The sequence below is a fragment of the Thalassophryne amazonica genome, chromosome 13 (assembly GCF_902500255.1).
Source record: "Thalassophryne amazonica chromosome 13, fThaAma1.1, whole genome shotgun sequence".
NCBI classification, from domain to species: Eukaryota; Metazoa; Chordata; class Actinopteri; order Batrachoidiformes; family Batrachoididae; genus Thalassophryne; species Thalassophryne amazonica.
The window spans coordinates 13,328,062-13,354,228 of NC_047115.1; the positions used below are offsets into that span (position 1 = coordinate 13,328,062).

The 26,167-nt window shown below is 38.9% G+C and overlaps 1 protein-coding gene across 2 annotated transcripts in view; it reads left to right on the top strand.

Moving 5' to 3' along the window:
• cdh5 (cadherin 5) overlaps positions 1 to 20,621 on the top strand; it is a 106,435-nt gene extending 85,814 nt beyond the window's left edge. For both annotated transcript variants that reach the window (XM_034184754.1, XM_034184755.1), the window contains 4 exons: positions 1,537 to 1,667; positions 2,333 to 2,447; positions 10,081 to 10,213; positions 18,756 to 20,621. In XM_034184754.1, coding sequence (XP_034040645.1) covers positions 1,537 to 1,667; positions 2,333 to 2,447; positions 10,081 to 10,213; positions 18,756 to 19,140 — 764 coding nt within the window. In that variant the 3' untranslated portion in view covers positions 19,141 to 20,621. The remainder of the gene's footprint in view (positions 1 to 1,536; positions 1,668 to 2,332; positions 2,448 to 10,080; positions 10,214 to 18,755) is intronic.
• Positions 20,622 to 26,167: the final 5,546 nt, after the last annotated feature.

Here is a 26,167-nt window from a genome sequence, read left to right on the forward strand (position 1 = left end):
GTGAAAGTAATAAAAGAAAAGCAATTTGCAAATATAGATACACAATATTAATACCAGACATACTGATCAGTATTAGTTTACTGGCTACTACTGTTCCTCTCCTTCCCATCCTCTGTCTTCCTGTTACTCTTCCACCTGAGTGAGGAGGGATTAGGGATTACAAAAAGGTATAGTTTGGACTATCTATGACTGAATGTTGTTCAGTTATCACTGAGTTATGGAGGAAAACTAGCAAAAGTGGTGACAAATGTTTGTTAATCCTATCTAGATAAGGCTTTTTGGGATTCCTGGGGTGAACTGGTGAATGGTATAGTATTATTGTTGTTGTCCATTCAGCTGCTCTCGTTGTTTGTTCAGGGTCGCCACAGTGGATACAGCCAGATATTGACATTTACTGGTATTTGGCACAAGTTTTACTTGGGATGCCCTTCCTGATGCAACTCCAGTTTTACCTGGAGAAACACACAAAGTCACTGGTGTTCCAAAGAGGTCTCCCATCCAAGTACTAACCAGATGCTGCACGGTTTAGCTTCTAAGATCTGACGGGATCAGGCTGACGCAGAGCAGACCGGCTAATTTGATGTCATCATGTATTTTCCTACAAATATTTTCCTACAAATTTAGGTTATGCATCTCAGTTCTGCTGATTATCTGCCTTAGAGCACTTAAATGTTCACAAAGATTTCTGCTGCAAATGGCAACTACAAAAAATATCAAAATGATGTCATAGATATGGTGACGTGGCTTCAAATTCTCATAACATGACAGTAAACTATAAGTCCTTAATGACATGATATATTACTACCAAATTTGCAGCACATGATGTACAAACATAATTACGACAAATATATTGGTGTTATTATTGCTAATTAAGTTGTCATAATGACATCACATATACTATTATATTGACTAAAATGGTCATTATAGGATAACCTTATACAAAGTTATATATTTGAATAACTATATGTTAAGTAGAAAATATGGAAAGTCCATTGATGAAACTTAGATCAGTGATTTTGGGTCAAACATACCTGTCAGGAAACTGTTGCCATGGAAACGGCAAAGATGCTAGACTTAAGGTTTTGGTACCAAATTGTAGCCAACTAAATTTTAGGAAAAGTCACCAAGTTTCGTAGTCCTAGCATAAGTTATTAAGGAATTATCCTATGTGAAATTTGCAGAGGGCACTTTAAACCCCCCATCTAGATAGGGTTAAAAAGTGATGCAAATTATTGGTTGAGCCAATAGGATTAATATAGAAGTTTGGACTGTGTTGAATACTCAGTCTCCAAAGTAACAGTCAAACAAATTTGTTGGATTCTATGACGGTATCCTGTAACGTGATAACTAAGTATGACATTTGGTGCAAACTATTCCTCTTTAAAACACTTTTACTAAAGAGTGCTTCCTCTTTATGGACTCAGGGTAAGTCACCATTAGATTGACATCAGAGAGGAGAATTGAAGAGAAAATATTATTCAGGAAGCTTATGTTTTAGACACTCATTGTGTGTTTTTACTCGTTTCCTTCTTCCAGACAACACAGCAGACCTCAAAGTGGTCCAAGGCCCGTTCAGCCTCGACGAATCCAGTGATTATAATCTTGAGGTGTTCATCGACGACGGTGGTCGACCCAGTCAGAACAGTGTAACGCGTCTGACAGTCAAGGTCTGTGTGTCTGTGTGTGTGTGAGCTCGAATGTCATGAAGTGTTTGACAGTATTTACACAAAATGATGTTAAACATGAATGAAACAATTTGGAAGAAACGTCATGCAAAGGTTGTTTTTGACAGGAATACACAGTGTGATGGGAAATGCTATACAGGTCGTTATGTTACGGACCAGTTTGGAGGATCTCAGAGGAATTTTCTGGGATTAGGGGTTACCTTACCCAAACTGTACTCTAACCCTTCCCACAGGAAGACTCAGGCAAAATTTAAACAAGACTACAAACATGTAATGCAGTTGCTTTAGTGATTAACACTGTTGCCTGAAAGCAAGACGGTCCAAGGTTTGAATCTGATCTGGTCCATCCCGTGACCCTTAACAAAACTAACTAGTTTAGAAAATGAATGAATAAAAGTGATTGGTGGCAGGGTCAGCTCCACGCCTAAGTAACACCATTCAGCCACATCTGATCCACATGAGGATGGAGATTAAGGTGGAATGAAGGCATCAACCCACCAGGAGTTAGTGGCACACAACCAAGAACAAGCTCCTCTCTCTGTCATTTTGACCTGTACTTTTGGTCAGCGGGGCAGCAATTGATTTCTGTTTTCAAGTGATTTCTGATGCATTGATTAGCAGACTGATTAGTTGTGTACCTGTTGCAGGCTTGTCGGTGCGATGGCAGGCGCATTCCTACACAGTGCAAAACAGGTGCTCGGAGGATGGGAGTCAGTGTTCATGCCCTGATCGCCATTCTGCTCTGTATACTCACCATACTGGGTAAGTTAAAGCCACTTGATTGTTTGACTGAACACGTCAGTGTCTTCTTGAGAAGTTTCTTACTACTCTGCTACTCAATTACAATATAATACAGTTTCAAAGTAGTTTTTGAATTGATTACTTTTTCATCCAAAACAAACTTTTAACAGCTTCACTGTTATGTTTCGGACGCGGTCGGAGCACCGACCCAGCGTTTGAAAGGACCCAGCATAAAATAAGCAGAGCACGGTTCAAAAGGTAACAGAATTTAATAAACATAACAGTGAGTGAAGTGCTAAACAACTAAAAAGTCCGCAGTCTGGTGAGGTGGAAACACGGCGCGCTCTCAACAGCGCAAACGGTCCGGAGCCACAGCAGTTCGGACCCAGGGACCCCGCCGATACCCCCCAGGTGGTCGCGACAAACCAAGTCTGTGAAGAAAAAAAACATGGAGGTGAGTCCAACTCCACACAGAGAGACACAACTCAAAGGTGCACGCAATCAGCAAACACTTCCTGGCTTAAATCTATACATCAGCTTCTCACCCTGCAGGCACGGAACAACTCAGTTCAAATCTCCACTGCAGCAGAAGCTGATTAGATAATTAGCATAACGTGACAGCTCAATACAACAAGGTGTGAGGGACACCAAATCCACTGTCATTGCTTCACAAAAGTCACCAAAACCAAATTACCTCAGGAAGTGTGCTGAAGAGCGTGAGACCTCACCCAATCCTCCTTCACAGACTGTGGCGTCAAACCTGGAGCGATCTCTGCGTCCGTAATGGTGAGATGGTTCTCCCGACGCCGATCTCACACGTCTGCTCAGAAGGTCGAGTCTCTGGCCATCACACACTGTGCATTCAAGGTTTAAATGCAGCAATCTCCGATTAAGACAAAATACACCACAGCTGTGAGTCCTGATGACCTGCACGTGAAAAAAAGCCTCAGGTGTTCAGGGTGAGGTCCTAATGCTCAGCCACTCAGTCCTGAATGCATACCACCTGGTGGGAGAAACAGAAAACAAAAACCAAGCCAGCCAAACACCCCAGCCCACAAGACTCACAAAGCAGTTCCACCATTTTCTTTGAACACCTGACCCATGTTATTCTACTTTTGCTGCTCAAACTGCATCAGGAGAGATTTTATCTTAATAAGGAGAGCAGCAGAATCACACCACATCATGCACTTTTTACTTCTGCCTTTTCCTCCCGAGGACCACAAGCAACGTAAATGATCAGAAGACCAAAGCAAGTCCTCATTCTGTTAGTTTCTGGGCATTTAAAGAGTTAAGATTTTTTTTTAACTCTTGAAGTCCCTGTCGTCACTTCCCTCATCATTTCACAGGAATCTCTGAGAACTTTTTTCAGTTTTTGCCCGTGTGTATACAAAATTTAAAAGTCCAAAGTTCAGCCTATGGATAATTGACTGAGTGACTTGAAATGATGATCTAAGGAGCCAAGAGGTGCACTGAATACTGCACCACTGTTTGTTGCAATACATCTTTTTCCATGTTTTTATCATTGTTTCATAAGAAGTAGGTCCTGTATAGACCCTGAGGTCTGTTGGTGCTGGTGCTTATCTCTAGATTCCGTAGAGCCAAGCGGATGAGAGTCTACAACTCCCACTGGATGGGACGTCAGTCTGATGCAGGTTACTTCCCCAACCAAGGCCAGTAGCCATTTACAGATGGCTGGACTGAGACAGTGTAGAATAAGTGTCTTGTCCAAGGACACAGACAAGTAGCATGAGCAGGATTCAAACCCAGGTCTACATATTGACAGGCCAGCTCCTTATCCACTCATCTGCCTGCTCCACAATTGCTTCATTGAGACAAAACAAACAAACTAAACAAAACAAGAATTGGTCTTCAGGAAATATTTTTCCAAAAATATGTCTCCGGGGGCAATCGGATTTTCTTATATTCCAGCCAAAACTGCATTTTGTAGACATCTGGGTTCTGAGAATTCATTTCATTTTATAACTTTTTTACCTTTTACAAACAATCATGACTTGTGAGTTTATCTCTTTAATGACGCACGATTAGTTTGTTGTTTCCAGCACTTTTGAAATGCCCGCTTCAAAACACAATAATTTATTCATGTCTTTGTTGAATCATTGTTGTACCAACATGTGCAAAAGACTTTTAAACATTGAGATGAATTGGTTAAGTTGACATCAGTGACAGAGTGAAGCGGGCGTGCGCACAGATTAATTTGTGTTCATTCGTCCCCATTTGTGTTTTGTGGGTAACTTTTCCCCGCCCGCTGTTGTTGCTTGTTGAATAATGCAGTGGCGGATGTAGAAATAATGCCTGCGGTCGCTCACTCAATATTCTCTTTGATACCTTCACCCCCTTCTCCCTTTTTTGTCTGTGTTGGGGGGAGACTGTTGTCATATTGGATGAGCTGCACACCAATGTTAGTTAGCCAAACAAGAGGACTATCTGGGATGAGAAGCAATAAAGAAGAAAAATGAAGAACTTGACAGAGTGACAGACAGGGGGGAAATGTCTATCTCAACTTCGATATGCTGGATGGATGGAGTGAAACGGACAGAGACACAGCAAGACAGTTAGACAGAGAAGACGCAAGAAATAGTGAGAGAGAATGAAGTTAAAGAAGAGATGCAGAAGAGAATTGTGGGAAAAGCGGAAGAATAGAGTGGTAATGAGGAGAGTTTATCAGGTCTTTAGGTGCCGTCTGCTTATCAAACGCGACCAAACACTCCAAACTATTAACTATTAATACACTCCTTCACTATCGCGCTTTCTGTTTTTCTTCATCTCTCTCTCTTTCCCTCTGGGTCTCTCTCTCTCACTCTCCCTTTATCAAATGCCCCCCTCAGCAGGCCAGATTAACTATTTAATACACTTGTCATTATCTGCAAGGGCCCAAAGCAATTTCCCCCCATTCACAAGCACATTTTCTCACAAGAACTCAAGTTTGACATGCCAAAAGAAAATTTTCTTGTCGTTTTCCGACAAAGAAAGGGCTTCTTTTTTTTCTTCTTCTTCTTTTTCTTATGGCCTCTCTAAGTCTGATATCTCCAGAGCTTATTAAACTGCAGAGCATGTGTTGTAAAAGATTAATCTGTTGGTTTCCCATGCAAACCTAAATTAGTCCCGCTCACCCTCCACTAAAAGGCATGGCTAATGCCGCTCGTCTGCTCGGAGAGAAAAAAGGTTCATATCGGGACTGAATGTCAGATGCATCCTTAATCATCTCCTTTCCTTGTCATTTTATCCTTTTTAGTCCTTCTCTCCCCATCATCTCCATTTCTGCCGTCCTAAGGTGCTTCATTTTTAACAAACTGGGAAAAACTTACTTCATGCTGAAATGTAGTCACTATCAAATACTTTTATTTATGTGTTATATCACATATAACACATTATTTATGTGTTATATTTTATTGCTGGGAAAGTATTTATTTTGGAGATTACATGGTAAATATAGTGAGTTTGTTCTGTGATGTTTTGAAGGTGAAGGAGGAATCGTGTGTGCATGGTTCAAATATGTACATGTTTTACTTATGGTTCTTCCCAGTGAAGTATCTGGTGGCCTGTGTTTATCGACTGTGTATTTCTGTTGCATTTTGTCGGCTCCATAAAGCTAACACATGCACATGTGGTGTAGCAGTGCCCTTTTAACTTTGAACGGCATGCTGGGAAATGGAATTTCTTCATATCTTGTCAAAGTTTTTGTTCGCATAGTTAATAATTCTAAATATTTTCCAAAAAAGGCAGGTTTTGAGGATATAAGGATGATATAAGAATGTGAATCCTTGATTTGAATACTAAAGAATAAAAATATAGATGTGCTGAATAGAATCCTTTTTATAATTTAAATTATATAAAAAAAATTACAGTAATGGATTATACCTTTAAAGAGCAGTTTGAATTTATTTTATTTTATCCAGATTCATACTTCTGAGATATGAAAATGATAACGTGGGGAAAAAAAATAGGTTCAAAGGACCCTGAAGTCCTTTGGACGAAGAAAAGTAATTTCAACCAAATATAGATAAGTGGAATTAATGATTCAAGGTCAATGAAAATCTTTGTGTTGGTTGACATTGATTTGGCATGCAGATTTAGAGCAAAAGCTGATAAACTGTTTTCCACCAGAAGTGTGCAAAATGTCATTTTGGTCCTTTTGGAGGGCCCTGGGGAACATCAGAATGATTCAAGGATAATAACATTTATTTATTTTATTTTATTTTAGTTTGTCTGTAGGCAGCCTCCAAAAGAATCTTAATGCAAAATTAGAGAAAATGTTTTTGAACAGTTTTCTGCAATACATTGAACAGTGTGCAAAATGTCATTTTGGTCCTTTTGGGTTGGGACAACAGAATGATTCAAGGATAATGACATTTATTTATTTTATTTTATTTTATTTTGTCTGTAGGCAGCCTCCAAAAGAATCTTTATGCAAAATTAGAGAAAATGTTTTTGAACAGTTTTTCTGCAACACATTGAACAGTGTGATAATTGATTTATTTTTTTTTTTTTGCCCTGAAATCATTCTAAAATGTGTTTTTCAAGTCATAAATGGATACATTTGGTAGTTGTTTATTTTTATGTGTTTTTACATTTAAATCCATTGTGACTGATGACATCACAAAGGGAATCTGAGCTGCTCTGTAGGAGAAGCTCCTAAGTTGTAAAAGATGTCTGTCACTGTGTCTGTGTCTGTATCTGTCTGTGTGTCTGTCTCTATGACTGTGAAAGAAACAAAAAAGGGACAAAGAACTGAGAGACAAGCTGAGGCACACAGACACAGATGAAGACAGTGACGCAGAGGTGTAGAGACAGACAGGCAGAGAGACAGACAGGTAGGGACAGAGGCTGAGATTATGGCACAGAAACAGAGTCAAAGAGAGATATGGCAACAAAGTGAGATATAAGACAAAGAAATATGTAAGACAGACACAGAGATCAAGTCAATAGTGCAGAGACAGAGTGACAGACAGATGGACACCATCATGGAGACAGGTAGAGTGATGATAGTCTCCAAGACAGTGAGATGGAGACCGTGGGGACACAGTCGCACCTTCTCCGCTGCAGGTCAGTCAATCTCTCTCTCTCTCTTGATGTCATCAAGTACAAAGTTAAAAAATCCTGCAAGTTGCTCTTTGTTAATGTTTCCTTTCCTTCTTTGCCTTTCTCTTCCCTTGTTCCCTTTCCTTGTGGCTTCTCTTGATTACTCACACTCAGAGTATCAGCTTTAAAAAAGAAAAAAAGAAATTTCACAATTCTTCTTTTAACTGGTCTCTCATCAACTTGGACAGTTTGAGATGAAAAGCAGTGAGAGGGATTTGTTTGAACCAGGTTCACTTTGTTCATGTGAGGTGGAAAAATCTATATTTTATTCCTCCTGCAGCGTCAAAATCTCTTGCATCTGTCGTTTAGCCCGTTCCTCATTTTCACAAATTTCTTTCCAGCTAGAGGATGCCTGAGTTTATTTTTAGGCTCTTATCCTTCCATTCTTCTCCTCAATCACTTAACGTCCGTCGTTTTTCTATCCTTCACAATTGTGCTTGTTTCTTTGTCATCTGCCAGGGTCCAGCTTTCCTTCCCGTTCCTCTCTTTCTTATCCTCCACCTTGTTTTCTCACACTCATTTCCACTTCCTAATGCACATCTCTTTTCTCTCTCTCTTTCTCTCTTCTTGCAAAATCTCTTTCTGGCTGAGTGGATTCATTTGTGGTTTTCTTGCTCTCTGCAAAAAAAATCCCAGTCACCTTAAACCATCCGTTTCTGATTTTTTCCCCCCATTTTGTTCATTTTTTTCTCGACCACTTGTTTCCTGTCATCACTTTAATTTATCTTCGTTTTTATTACTGTTTGCATTTTTCATTTCACACGACTCAGTTGAGTTTGTCGCTGAATGCGTTTTTTTTTCCTTTTTCTTTTAATTGACCTGCTTCACAATCCGATGAGATGAGCCAAAATACGAAGTGAATCATGGGAAATTGTTGACATTGGAAGCCTGGGATAGTTTGATCCACCGTGTTCTTGTGTGTTCACTCGTTATGGAAAACAGAAACAACTCACAGCTGCAATTACAGCAAATTATTCAAACAACTTTCATACATTTTTGATGACATTTGTAAAGGTTTTAATTTGTGATTCACCTCAGTGTTTTTCATGTGGTTCTGCTGTGATCTTCTCAGAGTCAATGAATGCTCTGATTGCAGCGTTTGAGAAGCTAAGTGAGGAATTGGAGTGTCTGGGTTTGTGATGGTCCTGGATCAAGATCCAGGCTGTCAGTGACTTCTTGGACTCAGCCATCAGAAGTGTATCGCTATGTGATTAAAGTGTCAAACTTCTTGAGAAGTTCACGTCTACAATGACATTCACATCTCTAGGTCCTCGGCCTTTGAGATTGAGAGGCGCCTGGGAAGAGGTCATGTAGTCATAAGTTGGTGTTGACTTTTTCAGGTCCTGGTGCTGCCTGTCACTGTATATTTGTGAGACGGCTGCAATGGACAACTGGATTTCTTTGGTACCAGGTCTCTTCAGAGGATCCTTGGGTGCTGCTGGAATGACTTTGTGTCATATGAGTGGTTACCTATGGAGATTCAGATGAGGAGTATTACTTGTATTGTGAGAGAACATCAGCTATGACATTTTTGCCGTGTGGTGTATTTCTGTATGCATGATCCAGTGCACAGGTGTGTCAGTGGTGAAGATCCCAGTGGCTGGAGAAAACCAAGGGAACACCCACGGTTCACCTGGCTGCAGCAGAGAGGTTGAGATGGACCACTTGTCTTACCTGGATGTTGGATGCGGAGATGCACAGTACCAGTGCATGGTCTCAGACTTGACTTGATTCAGTATTATTCTCATTCTTCTCTCATCTACTCTTTCTGCCACCCATGTAATGCTGATGTTGATGGAAACACCAAACATGCCACACACCAAACCGTGCACTGTGTTGCGAATCCACTCAGTTGACTTTTTTTTATCTTGTTTGCATCTTTTGGCTTCATCTTATCATGTCAGCTAGTTGTAGATTTCCCAGAAAGCCTTTTAGCAGTTATAACAGTCTGTTTAGGTAGGCCAGCTTGAATGTTGTGGTGTCAATGTGGAACGAATGTTTCTTGCACTGGTGCTAGTGTAGGGCGTGTGCTGCAGAAATGTCAATGAGTGGGTGGGTGAATTCGTCCACTGCTGGTACGAGGGGCGGCTGAGAAGGCTTGAGCCTGACCCAGAAAAAGTAGAGTATGATTCTCCTCTTTTGCATTCTGAGAAACCAACATTTCTTCAGAATGTGTGAAGTTTTGACTTACATCATGTGCTTGTCAGTGTGCTCGGCCCACCGGTGCCAATGTTCGTGTCAGTCAGCTAACAACCACAGGGAAAAACATGTCCTATGTTGGCAAGTACAAGACAAAATACACAACAAAACGTGAATGGAAAATTGCAATTAAAGAATGGACAGAAAGCGTGACTCAGGATTTTGTCAGGTGTTGGAAAATCTTTGCAACACCTGTGTTTGAGAACAAATCTCTTGAAATTCTATTGTTTTATACTTGCTTGGCCACAAAATATACATGAAGCAACTTTTTGGAATCAAAACCAACTAATTTTCCTCCAAATCCTACAAACAAGATCCCAGAGTGAATATATATATATATTCTTGTCTTTTTCAGTTATAGTTATCCTGATAGTGATGAGGAAACGCTACCAGAAGAACTCACTGGCGAATATGAAGAACAGCGGCGAGATCCACGAGCAGCTGGTCACATACGACGAGGAGGGTGGAGGAGAAATGGATACCAATGGGTGTGTAAACTAATTTATATATACAGGGTGACACCCCCCCCCCCCCCCCCAAAAAAAAAAAAAAAAAACAGAACCCGTAAAACCTGTAATAAATCCTACAAAGAAAATTAAACGTCAGTCTGTGTACAGTTTCATTTGTCACATGTGTCTTGGTCACTTTGCATAAAAGTTATGTTCTTTCAAAATTATGCCCCAAATGGTATGATTTGTTGGTGAAATAGGCCTCCAGGCAAAACGTCTTTTCCCTGGTTGACCAAGACATGTTGGGGGAAAACAATTGGAACAATGTGACCCCAATGACCCTGACCTTCACCCAAATGACTGACTTTGCCAGAACAATACTCAAATTCAACTAAGTGTGTCCTTCATTTGGGCCAACTCGAGTTGAAAATCAAATTCACCTTTTCTCAAATCAACATTCACTGACACAGTAAGTTCATTAGGGGTCATCTAAAGAAGCTGGGGGGGGGGGGGGGGGGGGGGCGGACTCGGCCAACAAACAGACAGACTTGACCTTGACCCCAATGATTGACCTTTGGCAAATCATCATCATGTTTCGCATTTCTGAAACCCATCTCCAAACGTGTGCCAAGTCTAGTGCAAATTGGAGTGAAATTTCTTTTTCTATGTTTTGACCTTTAACCCCAATTACTAACCCTGACCTTTGGTAAATTTAATCTCAGCAGGGCAATTTCAAAACCCAACTACATATGTGTTCCAAATTTAGTGGGCACTGGAGTCAGAATACACATTTTGACCTTTAGCCCAAGTGACCTTGACTTTTGCTGAACCAAACCCTTTAATGGCAATTCCAGGGTTCCAGGGTCACCTTTGATCCTCACACCAAGATTGGTGAGAATCTGCTAAAGGATGTGGGAGGAGTTGGTGGGGGGTTGCATAAAACAAACATTTTTCAAATTATGATTTCATAAGAAAAACATTTTATTCATCCATGTAGTATTACCAATGAAATACACATTTACTTTTTAATTATTTTGAAGGAGGGAGGAAAAATAGGCTGTAAGACTCTTTTTGTTCAATTACATTGTCTTTTCAAATCTGTAATAATCACACATGGTTGAAACTCACTGTATTTTCAAAGTATAATTTGCACTTGTCAAAACAATACCTATTGAAGATTAAAAACAACACTTTTTCCTGTATTATCACCTCATAAATTTGGGAGTTTTTGTGTGAAATTCTGAACTATACTTTTATTATTGGAGTTTATTTTGTTTAGTGCTTTGTTTTTTGGTAAAGTCCATTATAAATAGTTGTCATAATTAATATTATTATTCATAAAGAATGCCTGATTATTCAGTACACAAGTGGAGTAAAAGTCGCAAAACCTCCTGTTGGGTATTTTCTCCTCCAAACATTTTTAAACCTTTAACAAGACAAACAGAGTCAAGAAACACCAGTGAGACAGAAAGTCAAATATTACGCGCGGAGTGCGGCCAGGCTGTACACCAAGGCTACACTAAAGTCTGGCCTGCTTTTCCGCTCTTTTTATTAAGAGACGCCCTCATCACATAAACAAGAAACTTGTCCTAAGGGTGGGGGTAATGACGCAAGACAAGTTTCTTCCCATAACATAAACGCATACGTCAAGTGCAGCTGTAAGGAAGAACACTTCAGGTCAGCACATCTCGTTCGTCTGTTGCAGTTATCAGCTGTTTTGCATCTGCCTGGAACACTAAGCATCACAATCAGTCAAAATTCAACCTTCAGTTCTTTTACTCCCAGTCGTTAGCGGCTACGAAAACAAAGTTATGTTATAACAATAAGTACATCCAGTCCTTCATTCCCAGTTCAGATTGACCCCAGAGTGCTAAAACAAAATTGAATTCTCAGGATTGCATTAAGACAGGTGCAAAACAGCACATCTCCGTTCTCATGAGAAAGAAGACAAAGCTAAAACAAGGTTGAATAACACGTACGTTCTCAGGGTGAAGTGCAAAACAGCACAACACCGTTCTCATGAGAAAGAAGACAAAGCTACAAATGTTTAACAGTGATAACATATATATATATATATATATAAAATCCTTAACATTTCCCACCTGTTTATCACCTGTTAAACGTATAGCAGGCATCACCCAGCTTAGTTAGTTAGTTTATTAACTTAGTTTATTCTGTCCACGTTTTTATTAATTGAACACCACCAACAGATGGAAGATTTGAATCCAGCTGCTATTTGATCAACCAGTTTATACTCGTCAGGCACTCCTCTGGGGACTCCTATTGCGTCAATATATGTTGGATTTCCTACTCCTTTCCAATCTCTTTTTACTCTATGTCTGGCTATGCCTTTCTGCCAATCCTCAGGAATAAGAGGCTGCATATGTCGTAACGTCTTCAGGGGTCATGGGTAACAATAATGATATTAATGCACAATAACCTGACACATTTCGTGGCAGTCTATCAAAGATTCTGTTATCACCACACCACCACCATACATCACTCCTACCGACTGGTATAAATGAACCGTTTTTCTGTATTATTCGACTACACCACTTGTCTTATTACTTTTTCAGCTAAAGCTTCATAGGCTAAGAGTGTGTTAACTCATCACGTCAACAGTTCAAGCTTGAACTGGAGTTGTGAGCTTTTCAATATCATCATAATTCTCAGTACAGTCATTACAGTTTTCTCCACTAAGGTCTGACTGTTTCAATGCTTGATATTTTGGCATAGTTTGTTGGAAGGCCAGATTACGCTGTACAAATGTATTTGACACCATTTTCAATAGTAACTGCCAACATGGTCCTGAAGTCAACCAGGACCAGGGATTCCACCGGTTCACGGCTAGGGTGTCTTTATGCATTGCATCACGAAGTTCATTCAGCTCCTCCAATGCGTCCTGCATATCCACTGAATGAATGGAGTCTGGGATGAAAGTACAGCATGTTGTGTTCAGCAGAACACAAACTCCTCCCTGTGAACCAGTAAGCAAGTCTAAAACCATGCGATTTTGCATCACCATGGTACGTAAAGCATCTATTTCAGTGTTTTGAGCTGCTACTATTTTTTTTGTTACATTCATGAACAGACCCAATCAATAATTCAGAGTTTCAATCATTAATGAATTTTTTCCCACTCCTATCCAGGGGAACAATGAATGTGCTATTTTATCTCCTACAGACCACAATTTTTTGGTCCTTTAGTACATCCGAGCCCCACATGTGATTATGTGGTAACACATCGGGGTATATCAATCTCCTCCGTCTGGTGCTGCCATTCTTCTCTGTGGAGGTCCTTGGCACTACCACATATGTATGGTCAGTCACCTGGGTAGGTGCACACACACCACCCCAATTTGGTGGGAGACTCATGTACAGTCTGGAACCATAAAGCCAATAGATGTCATCATACACCGGAGTACCATTTACAGGTGGTAGCAAAACTTACTAACATAAGCACATGATTCATCCGTTCCCCATGGACAGGAGCCTGTATAATTACATCCCCGTCCAATGTGATGAAGATAAGTACCATCCACATATTATGTTTTGGTTAGGCTTAAATTATTTGATAAAACATACGTTTGGGTACACAGACGTTTCTTAATTTTACCTACATTTTTATTCCCTGTCCCGTAAAAGCAAATTGGGAATGGCCGTTGTGATGACAATTTAACGTGATGATATTTTTGCGTTTCCCTTCAGTCTAGTCAATGGAGCAGCACTTGGGCACGCTTGTACGTCCTCTGTTGAAATCCCTATCATATAAGTGGTTGCACTGAGGCAAGTGGTGTTACATCTTATCAGATTTGCTGAGAACTGCTGCCCCCGAAATACAGTTTGATTATGCATCCGTATGATAAGACATTCTGTCACCCTAGCAGGGTACGGTTTAGCCGTCAGAGCTGGGTGTGTTGAGGATATAGGTATTTGCGAACAAACATAATATTAGTAACGTAATTCCATAGCCAATAAATGAACATATCTGTACCACATATTAGTATGGTATATATGAGGGTGTCCATCTGTCTCGTTCACATTATGAATAAACCTCTTCTGATGTTGCTTGCGTTGTTCTCTGGCTCGGTCCACAGTGAGCTGCAATTCTTGGGTCAACCACCAGGCCAGGAATCCGAGGAGCACGAAACACACTAAGATCACAACACAACCGGCTGCCCTACCAACAGTCCGGCAGCGGCGGCGCTGAGCACGCCGCTCCGGGGTCTGCTGTAGTTCAGTCATGATTGCTAGGATACAGTGTTGTTAACCACCTCACCTAATAGTGCAAGGATCTCCCTGCTTCACTGGCATTGAGACAATCTATTGCTAATTAAATAGACTCCCTTTGTAGCCAGACTTCCCCTTACACTGTGGAGGCCGCCAACACACGCTGTATCTTACAGTGATGTATCCACGTTGATCTCTCCGCTATCTTTACTGCAGTTGGTGTTGTTAACAGCACTCGGTATAGACCTTCCCAACGAGGACTGGACCAGTTCTTCCTCTTAATCACTCTGATGAACACCCAGTCTCCTGGCTAGACTACTGGAAGGCCGTCCTGTGGAAGATCAAAATTATTCGGCAGTAAATGTGTTTAAGTTATCTCTTTCTGTGTTAATGTCTTTTTCATAAAATTTGCTAATGTTTGTTCCTCATCTGCTGTTTTAGTATCCATGTCAAAATTGGTAGACGATATGGTCGTCCATAAAGTATCTCAAATGGTGTTAACCCTGATGGTGTTGGTGTTATTCTCATATACAATTTTACTAGGTCCAACATTCAATCCAGGTTCGTTTTGTCTCTTCTATACATTTCCTTAATCTTATTTTTATTGTGCCCTTTGTCCTTTCCACTAATCCGGCACTGTGTGGATGATAAGCGCAATGAGTTTTGAGATTGACCTGTAGCGCTTCTCCTACGTATTGCACTATTGTATTAACAAAATGCGCTCCATTATCTGAATAGACTGTTTCTGGTATTCCAAATCATGGAATGATGTCTTTGCACAATGCCTTAGCCACTGTAAGTGCATCTGCATGTTTTGTAGGGAACAATTCTACCCATTTTGAGAAGGCATCAATTATGACTAAACAAAATTCCTTCCCTTCATGTTTACTCAGCTGTATATAATCCATATGAATCACTTGAAAGGGATATTGTGGTGTTGGAAATTTACCTCTTTGGGGTCTCAAATTGCCTTGTGAGTTGTGTTTTGCACATGTCATGCATGCTCTACAATGCTGTTTTGCATATGCATCGAACCCATAAAGACAAAAAATAGATTGCAATTGCGATATCATACCCCCTGATGAGACATGCGTCACGCCATGGCTCATAATAGCTGCCCATTTAAACATATTTTTTTTTGGCAATATGGGTTTCTTTTGTGGTCATATCCGGAGGGGTGTCATATAGGAGAAAAATAGAAAGAGCTGTTGCCGCCTTTGCGGTTTTGTCAGCAACGTCATTTCCTTTTGAAACACTGTCAGAGCCTTTGGTGTGAGCCGCACATTTGCATATAGCAATTTGGTTAGGCAATTTCACAGCGTACTGAAAGCGTACTGGCTGTCTGTATAAATTGATACAGCCGTACCTTTAAACAGATAGCAAGCTGCAGTTAAAGCAACTAATTCAGTTGCTTGTGCTGAAAATGAGGATGGCAATGAAGCAGAATCCAATACTTCTGAATTTGTGACAACAGCATATCCAGATTGTGTTTGTCCATAAGCGTTTTTAGTGGAAGAACCATCCACATACACAATTGTACTGTTTGGGATGGGTGTGTCCTGGAGGTCTGGACGTGCTTTCGCTTTTTCCCTGGTGGTCTAGGGGTATGATTCTCGCTTGGGGTGCGAGAGGTCCCGGGTTCAAATCCCGGACGAGCCCCCAGTCAATGTTGGGTATTTTCTCCTCCAAACATTTTTAAACCTTTAACAAGACAAACAGAGTCAAGAAACACCAGTGAGACAGAAAGTCAAATATTACGCGCGGAGTGCGGCCAGGCTGTACACCAAGGCTACACTAAAGTCTGGCCTGCTTTTCCGCTCTTTTTATTAAGAGACGCCCTCATCACATAAACAAGAAACTTGTCCTAAGGGTGGGGGTAATGACGCAAGACAAGTTTCTTCCCATAACATAAACGCATACGTCAAGTGCAGCTGTAAGGAAGAACACTTCAGGTCAGCACATCTCGTTCGTCTGTTGCAGTTATCAGCTGTTTTGCATCTGCCTGGAACACTAAGCATCACAATCAGTCAAAATTCAACCTTCAGTTCTTTTACTCCCAGTCGTTAGCGGCTACGAAAACAAAGTTATGTTATAACAATAAGTACATCCAGTCCTTCATTCCCAGTTCAGATTGACCCCAGAGTGCTAAAACAAAATTGAATTCTCAGGATTGCATTAAGACAGGTGCAAAACAGCACATCTCCGTTCTCATGAGAAAGAAGACAAAGCTAAAACAAGGTTGAATAACACGTACGTTCTCAGGGTGAAGTGCAAAACAGCACAACACCGTTCTCATGAGAAAGAAGACAAAGCTACAAATGTTTAACAGTGATAACATATATATATATATATATATATAAAATCCTTAACACCTCCCAAACTCATAAAAAACAGAAACCCTGCGATTACACTCTCGTCTAAAAAATACAGTGTAAGGTTACATCTTGAGATGATGATTTTTATTTAATCTATTGGAAAATAAATCATATATTGCTGCACTAAAGTCTTACACCCTGCATAAAATGATTCGGGTGAAAATGACTGAACTGGATGTCACAGAGGGAAACATATTTCCATTAATGTCATATTCTTTTCTTTTTCAATAATCTCTCGGTGATGCAAAATATATATTTATAGATATATGTCACAGTGCCATATTTGCTCCGTTATTGCAATGTGTGTTTTCTTTGGTGCATCTTAGAATTTTATGACCCAGTTAACTGCAAAAACAGATCATTAAAACATAATCTGATCTGATCTATATTTGATTAGTATTAAAGCCGTCTGTAATCCTGTGTGTAATCCCGTTAACTGCACCATATGCTCTCGACGTCATAATGAACAGTGAACGATACCAAAATACATCGATTTAAGATAACAGACAGAAAATCGCCATTTAAATTCTGTCATTGTGAAATCATTGGTGTGTGAAGCCAAAACCAATGTGGTCTGTCTCTGCCAACACCCCCCCACCCTTAAACACACACATCATTGTTAAAAAAAAAAAAAAAGGTGTTCATCCAACAAAATGTGTGATTTTCAGACACTCTGAGAGCTGGATCAGGCTCATGTGTTGATTGGTCACATGGCTGTCAGTTAACCCCTTAACGCTCATCGTCGCATACATGCTACAATCTCTGACTGAAATATGCAACTTACCAAATTGACCTGTATGCCCGTTGTCGCAAATTTGCAACATACCATCATTATTATTATAACATTATAACATAAAGTCATTACCAGAATACCCAATATTACTATCTAGTTTTTGTGCAAAAGTGAAATTAATAATCTCAACATTATTTACCATCTACTTAAAGGCAAAAACACACACAAAACATTTTTTTATATACAGCTATATAAATTCGGGCATTAAGGGGTTAATTTTCTTTATAATCCCGTTTGAAACAATAATTCACCGTTTCTTCTTTGGATCCTTCATGCTTTCTTCATGATGATTGCAAAAAAAAAAAAAAAACAATGCCAAATGTGTTTGTCTAAGAGTAAAATTAGTCCTGCAGATGTTTGAAATCTGTAAACCAGTTTTTCCAACCAAAAGTCACAGACAGACAATCCTATAGCTACATAAAATTCATCACCACGAACAGCATTTTTTTTGGGGGGGGGGGGGGATTTCCTTTTGAAAATTTAACATGTGTTTTTATTCCAAATGTTTGTTTTTTTAATAGTCAGAGACTACTTCCAGTTTAGAAACTTGAAGAAATGTATGTTTTTTTAATTAGTTTTTAAATTTGAGAATATATCTTTATTTCAAAGATTTCAGTCATTGTCCATAATGTTCTAACCACTTATTTTGATGTAAAGTACTTTGGGTTACATCTCTTTGATGAAAGGTGTGATACAAATTTAATTTTTATTCTTATTATTGCTGTTGTGGTTGTAGTCATTGTTGTGATCCGTGTTTCATTGATATTTGATGTACACCCATGAAACTGTGTATATAAAGCATTTCCCTTTCAATGTTTTTACTATTCAAAGGAAGGCTTCAGAACCTTTTTGACCACCCAAACAGGCTATTGGATGGACTATGACACCATTCTTACACTCACAATAAGTGCTACAATTTGGACTTTCTCAATTACACATCCAGTAAATACGTCATTTTACATCATGGTTGAGGTTTAGGATTAATGATGTGTTTTGATTTCCTTGTAAATCCGCTATTGTCTGAATGTGCATGAGTACCTAATTCTTTTGTTGGATCTCAGACCATTTTTTTTTTTTTTTTTAACAATTCTTCAGTTTTGAAAAGTTGGTATTTTGCAGATTAGCTTGGAAATGTCTTCTTTTGATGATGAGTTATCCAGCTGTCTCTGTCTTCTCCTTTTTAGCTACGATGTCTCAATCCTATCCTCTGCTTGCCATGATGGATCCCTACTCCGCCACCCGGAGTTCCATCCCCAACCTTCTCTGTATGCCATGGTCCAGAAGCCTCCGCACCATACTCAATCTGCAGCATGTAAGGATGATATGGCGGCAATGATTGAGGACAAGAAGGATGAGGCAGACCGTGACAGGGATGGCTTTCCCTTCGACACTCTCCACATCTACGGCTACGAGGGCCCTGAGTCTTTAGCCGGGAGCCTCAGCTCTCTGGAAAGTTCCTCCTCTGGTTCTAGTTTGGATTATGACTTCCTGAACGATTGGGGGCCGCGGTTCAAGACCCTGGCTGAATTGTACAGCGTAGATGAATCTGACTGCTATCATCTGTACTGAAGGAGTGTCTGCAGATAAGCATGTATGATGCCAAAATAAATACACGCAACAGTGATGGTAAACAGCCATAAAAATACACTCGTACACTGGCAAGAAGCTGACAGGAAACGTACACATACACACGCGGGCCTTTGATTTTTTTTGCCTGATTTTTGTTTATGCATGCGGAGCAGCAAGAAACATTTTCCAAAGACTTCTGTAGCTTCTGAAAAGAGAATCAGGACTATCATTTTTGCAGAGGAATGTCTGCAATGGTTTGTTGTGTCATGTAGCTCAGTGAGTTCTCCAGTTTGCTCCTCCAAGACGAGTGAAGAAGGGTTTTGTTTTCGGCTTTCTTTTCTATTTTTTATGTTTTAGATTTTTAACATATATCACAGAGTGTGGAAGCATAAGAGCAGAAGCTGCTGATGTGGAAGAATAACTGATCCATCCATGTATTTTATCCCATGACAGTGCTTTTTAAAAAATGTTTAGCATCCTATGTTTTTTAATTATACCCATGAACAACCCGTGTCCAATCAAATGTCAGTCCAAGAGCCAGATCATCTAAATAATGAAGGAATAATTACATCACAAAACTTTTTATGATTACAAAATAATAATATTTGATTAAGCAGGTAGAGCAGGTAGATCAGTGGAATAGACAGAGATGGACTACCAACGTGTAGACCTGGGTTGGGTTCCAAGTCACGCTACCTGTCTGTATCCTTGGACAAGACACATAATACACATTGTCCCCGTCCACCTAGCTGTAAATGCGGACTGGCCTAGGCTTGGAAAGTAACTGGCAATGGACTGGCATCCTGTCCCCGGGGGGTTGGGGGGGACTCAACTACTCCATGCTATAGAAACTGTGGATAGGCACCAATGGCCTGTTTTAACTGCCATAACTTGACCTACTTCCTAAATGTCACATATATTTACTGGAAAGGCCAGATAATTGGTCTCCATTGTAGTGATGACATTCCAGACTAGTTCTGCAACAGTTCGGGCCGCACTGTAGATTTTCTCATTGCACCTTGAGTGCTTGAGTCCTCATTGGGCTTTGTCCATTGAGAAGAACGCCAACAATGCCTGTACCTCTTCATCCACCAATCTGTTGCCTCCGCTCCTGTGTGAGTTAATCACAAATGAGCCTCAAGCAAAAATTGTTGGGCAAGGCGCCCAACAATTTTTCAATGCCACTCAGAAGTACTTACCCCTGAGCAGACACTTATTTCACCCCCCTGTGAAAAAGGGCCCAAAAATCATCTTTCAGGGGTGGTCCCTGCGATGCAGAGGTGCAAAGGTGTCAGATCCCCTAAAATGGTCCGTGAGTCCCTGCCGCAGAGATGGGCTTCATATATGCCCAATCCAATTTCACACCATTTCATGATGGCATCACAAAAGGTAAATTAATCTATTGGTTCATGATACCGTCAAGAACAGTACCACATTTTTGTGACATGAGCATTAATTCATTTCATGATAGTATCAGGTGCCAGGTGACACGGGGGGGGGGGGGGGGGGGTCTGTTGGGGTTATGGTTAGTGTTAGGGGAAGGAAGAGGGTTAGGTTAGGGTTGAGGGAATGATGAGGTTAGAAATAGTGAAATTAAAAAAACGCTTCACGAAAATGTGACTCATTTTGTGACGGGAGCACAAAACAACAAAAACGTGAAACTGGGCTGTATATGCCTCAGGGCTTGTCTTACTTCTCTCTCCACTATTTCTAGATCTTTAATACGAACTAAATGATAACACTTATTTAAGTGCTATATGATATTGTAAAAAATGCTTTCCAAAGCAGTTATTTCTGAAGATTCTGTGGCACTGACCGTGTGTACTCATTTTGAACTTTTATGTTATATATATTTGTTGAAGTAAAAAGTTTTGAGTCGAAACACGGGTTTGAAATGTTTGCTCAAAGCTGATACCAGTTTTGTTTAGTTTATCTAAAATATCTAAAAGATAACATGATGGAAATACCAATTCAGGATAAACAGTGATTGTAGAAATTTACCATGAAGGCAAGTTGTTTACCAGTTTTAACGTCTATCAATTCCACGTGTGTTTGGCCACAACTACAAATGTTAGATAAGTACACCGCCCAGATGAAATGTTCCCAACAACACTAAGGTGCATCAAAACTTTCAGATGGAATTTGAATTTTGCTCAGTGAATTTTGCCTTTTGCTCAGTCATTGTCTGAAATCGGCCGTTTAAGCTAAATGAGGAGTCATTTTCTGTGAGTCAGTCAGGCCATTTTCTCCTGTTGTTTTTCTGCGTAGATCGTCTCATCTCTGGCTCTAAAGACCCCCCCAGAAAAAAGACAGCAGACAGAGAGGAAATGGCAGTACAGCATATCTCTGACACCATTACAGTGTGTTCCCAGGTTGTGACAGAGCCTATCATCACAGTTATTGTTGAGATGAAAGTTTAATTCTCAGAGGCCTACTGAAACTAAAGTCATTCAGACAACTCAGGAAACACAGACTGACAATAATGGCTAGTCGGACGGCTGAGGCCTGCCACCGGGGCCCAGAGGTAGCTTGAATAACTTTAACCTCTTGTCCTCTGAGCTACTGTCTGGACACAAACTCGCATCCAAAGTTGTGACCATCATAAATCCTTATTAGCATATGTAAAGTAGAAATATGAAACAAAAAGCAATGCAAAAGGCCTACTTCATCTTTGGCATGCAACCTACTGTTTTACCCCATTTAAGTTTGCATTTGCAACATTGATTTATTTTTGTTTTACTTCATTCAAATACTCTTAAAACAAGTGTCCCCCAGGGATTGAAGTGAAGTGGCCAGCTCCTCTCTGGAAGCAGTTGGATGGAGTCTAAATGTTACTGGTGACTGTTGTCATTGCTTTCTTATTCACTGTACACATTGCAAGCTTGTTGTTAGCTGTCAATTCTTGACATAGAAACAAAACCCATGGGGCAAAACACTGGGTACAAAGTATTCCATGCCATGCCAGTGCTTTTCTGCAAAGGGGAAGAAAAAATTAAAACCCATGCTTTATGCACACGGGGTCCTGCACCTCTGAAGAGACATTATAAATCCATCTTTAAGCTCATGATAAATGTAGCAGTCATCAAACAACATTCAAGCAGTCAAGAAATACAGTGGGATCAATTGTAATTTTACAAGATGGCATAGCCAAAAGACCATCATAGACATGCTAACGGTCAGAAATCCTTACCATGGTCCTCAAAGTAGCCACTTTCAAGAGACACTGACAAGGGAGTTTGTCAATATATGGTTGAAAACAGAAATGAGGGGTTGCCCATTAAACGTGTTTTTCTTAACATTTTATTAATTTTTTTAAAAAGGTTTTGGTCTTCTGAAAGTCTTATTCCAAAACTATGTCTTGAGAAATCATGACAGTATTATAATCAGGATAGACAACTTGCTTTGTTCAATCTCATGTTTATTCCATGTTGTTTGGACTTGAACCTTTTTCCTTAAAACATCAGCCTGGAATGCAATATTGATCAATAATGAAAACAATAGCTGGAAGCAATCTCAATGTTTTCCTGTTGGGATCTCGCATAACCTCCATCTCACTCCTTCTTTTTGCCCTCCTTGTTTGACTCACTACTCGCTTTTTCTTTCCATCTTCCTTCCCTCTCGCTGTCGATATTCAGCTAAACCAAACAGGAGTCAACGTCCTGTACATCTGGAGTTTGACCCCGCCCCTTCCTGTCTCTGTTATCTCAACAACACATTGTGCTTGCTTCCCGTTGGCTTGGCCTGGGAAACGAACTTGAGAGCGAGACACAAATCGGGATTGATCATAATGAGAAAGACAGATAAGAAGAAGAACTGAGATCAGAGTTGTGTAAAATTACTTCAAACCAAAGAGTGCGGACATGAAATCTGGATTGCAAGTGGCGTTAAAAATCTGTTGTATGTGCATCTTTATGAAACCGTGCTTTCATGAGGATCATGGATCATTGTTTAGAGTGTACCTGAGCCAAACGGATTCGCTCAAAAGTGAAATACGGAGTCATCTCAGAAATTACAAACTACCTTAATCTTGTCAGCTTTTGTGACATATAGTCTCAAAAATCATTCTAGTATTTCATTATTTTCCAGCACATGGAAATAATAACTTCTTTAAAAATGGAAATAACTAATTAATTGAAGTCACAGTCACAACACTGTCACTGTTTGCCTAAAAAAAAACCAACCAAAAAAAATCCTTAAAAGTCTCTCCAAACGATGTTCCATCTGGTGTTTAATACATTTTTAGTCTGTTTTACAAGCTGTTAATTTCCCAATAATGATGGACCAGCTTGTCTGTTTGAATTATTTGTTTGGTTAATGGATGGAGACAGACGCTGGGAGCCAAAGTTAATTTTATAGTTCACTGTCCAGTGGAGGGAACGTGTTGGAAAACTATAAACAGCCTTTACTTGCTGATTACAAAGTCATTAATTATCATTTTATATGTTGATGATATTAGAAATCATTTTAGATACATGATTCTGCAAAGAAAGAATGGGTAAAATTAAGTTCTAATTTACACATTTGTAGGTTATAAGGATGTTAACGCTTTGTGTTTTGTTTTGTTTGTTTTTATAATGGAGTGTTTGGTAAGATGTCTTTTATGCCCTATTTCCAACAGAAAGTGTTTGTCAATTTCAAGATATATGCCATTTTTCTTTTCTTTTTATACAAATTGATATGTAAATTAACACACTAACTGTTTATATATATATATATATATATATATATATATATATATATATATATATATATATATATATATATATATATATATATTGTTGCCACACCAAAAAAAGAAAATGTGATCATAACTGATATGACAATTTTATTGTTATAGCAACATATTTTTTCATATTGTAACAAGATTACATTATGATATTTATACATTATAACATTCTCTTGATATATTTTCGTATTTTTATGACATACATTATTAACCTCCTGTAACTTGAAAATTTTCAATATATTTGTCTCATGTGAAATTTTCATAATATTACAATGTGAGTGATTTTACTTTAATGTGGAACTTTTCACATTATAACAGTGTTATCACATTTAATGTGAATCATTTTGTGTTATAATAGGAATAATATTACATTGTTATCAAAACAAAAGTTTCACATTTTAGTTTAAGTTTGTATGTTATAACAAGAAGAAATATTTTAACATGAAAATATCTTATGAAAAACATCTTGTTATAACAACAATATTTTATAACATTTAGCGTAAATCATTTTGTGTTATAATAGGAACAATATTACATTGTTATCATAAGGCAAGTTACATGTTATAGTTTTATAAGTTGGAACAACATGAAATATTTTAACATGAAAATATCTCATTATAACATGAAAAACATCTTGTTATAACAACAAAATTTTCACATTATAACATGATACTGATTGACTTTTCTGTTTCTTGTGTGACAGCAATAAGCTTCCATGCATCCCAAAACAATGAAAATAATTTTGATGAAGCAATGTATTTTTTAATTGAATTTTATATTTAGAAATATTTTTTAAAATATATACAAATAAGTAAACTGTTTCTGGTGGTTACGCATCAGTGTCTTATGATCATATGTACTGAATATCCATTGTCCAAAAACCTGGAGTCCAAACTATGGAAATAAATATCTTCAGCTGGGATGTAGTCACGTGTGAAAGTTTTCCAACCTCATATTAAGAAAGTACTGCACTTACTGTATGTGTCAGACCTCATTTCAGCTTTGAAATTTAGACCTTTAGCGATTCAACTGTAATGTAATCTGTCTTGCCCGTGTGTCTAATTGTTCCATATATTACACATAATTGACTGAGTGCACGTCGATGTGTGTTAAAATATGTATATAGTGAAAGAAATGTGCCTAACTGCTCTTTTGTCAGGCCTCATCATCTTTGTTTTTTGCCTAATTGTATTTAGAAGATGTTAAACTTGACACAATCTCTTTTTTTATTGCTGTAAATGTTAATTTTCTACAAATGAAGTGGAGCAATTATGTTGTGCATTTGTGTTGTGCCCGTGTTTGTTGAAACACTCCGCTGGGTGACAGCACTGAAGCCCCCAAACCAGTAAACAAACAAAAAAAAAGGTATATTTTATTCCTTGTGTAAATACAATAATTTCAAAGGAGCAACATGTGCCTTTATGATGTCATTTTTTGATGGTGAACACAATGTTTTCTAAATTGTTGCAACTGCTTTTTATTACATTTTTGTAAATGTAGAATAAAATAAACACTTGAATATGTTGTGTTATCTCGTCATTTGTTGCTCATTTGTAGCTATACTTTGAAGAATTTTTATATATAAAATAGTTGTGCTTTGAAGATTTTTTAATAAAAACTCTTCAAAGCACACCTATTTTATTTTTAAAAAATTAAAAATAAATAATTTAATTAAAATAAAACAATTGTTAAACATTCATTTAAAAAGATTTTTTTTAAAGCAACTTTATTTTTGAGTGCTACAACCTCTGCAAAGTGCAAACCCTCTGTATCTATCTCTGTTTATACAACATTTACCTCGAGCATTCACAGCCAAATTTCATGAGATTTTCAGCTTTAAAATAATATTTCCAAGTCTCATCCAACTAAATGTTTTAATGACTTTTTACTCTGTAACGTGAGGAGTGTTTGTTTATTCCATTGCTCCTCTTGAGGGCTCCTGCCTCATCACCAAAATTGCCAGTTGATCCACAATTACCACCAGATGGTCAGTTTTCCAAAAGGTTAAGGTCATATAACTTAGCCATCAAGTGCAAACCCACCATCACAGGATAATGTATGCAACATTTGCCTGTTTGTTTCTCAACTCTTCACAGGTCCTTTGGCTAATTTCTGCCAAACTTTATATGTGACTGACCATCAACCCCAGAATTGCCCTTAAGGGCTTGTTTTAACAAGAGTAAAGGTCATTGAGTCAAAGGTCAAAATTTAGATTGCCCCCCACTCCAAAGTCCACTACATTTGGCACACATAAGTAGATGGGTTGGGGAATAGCACAGGCGAGATAAAATGTAGCATAGG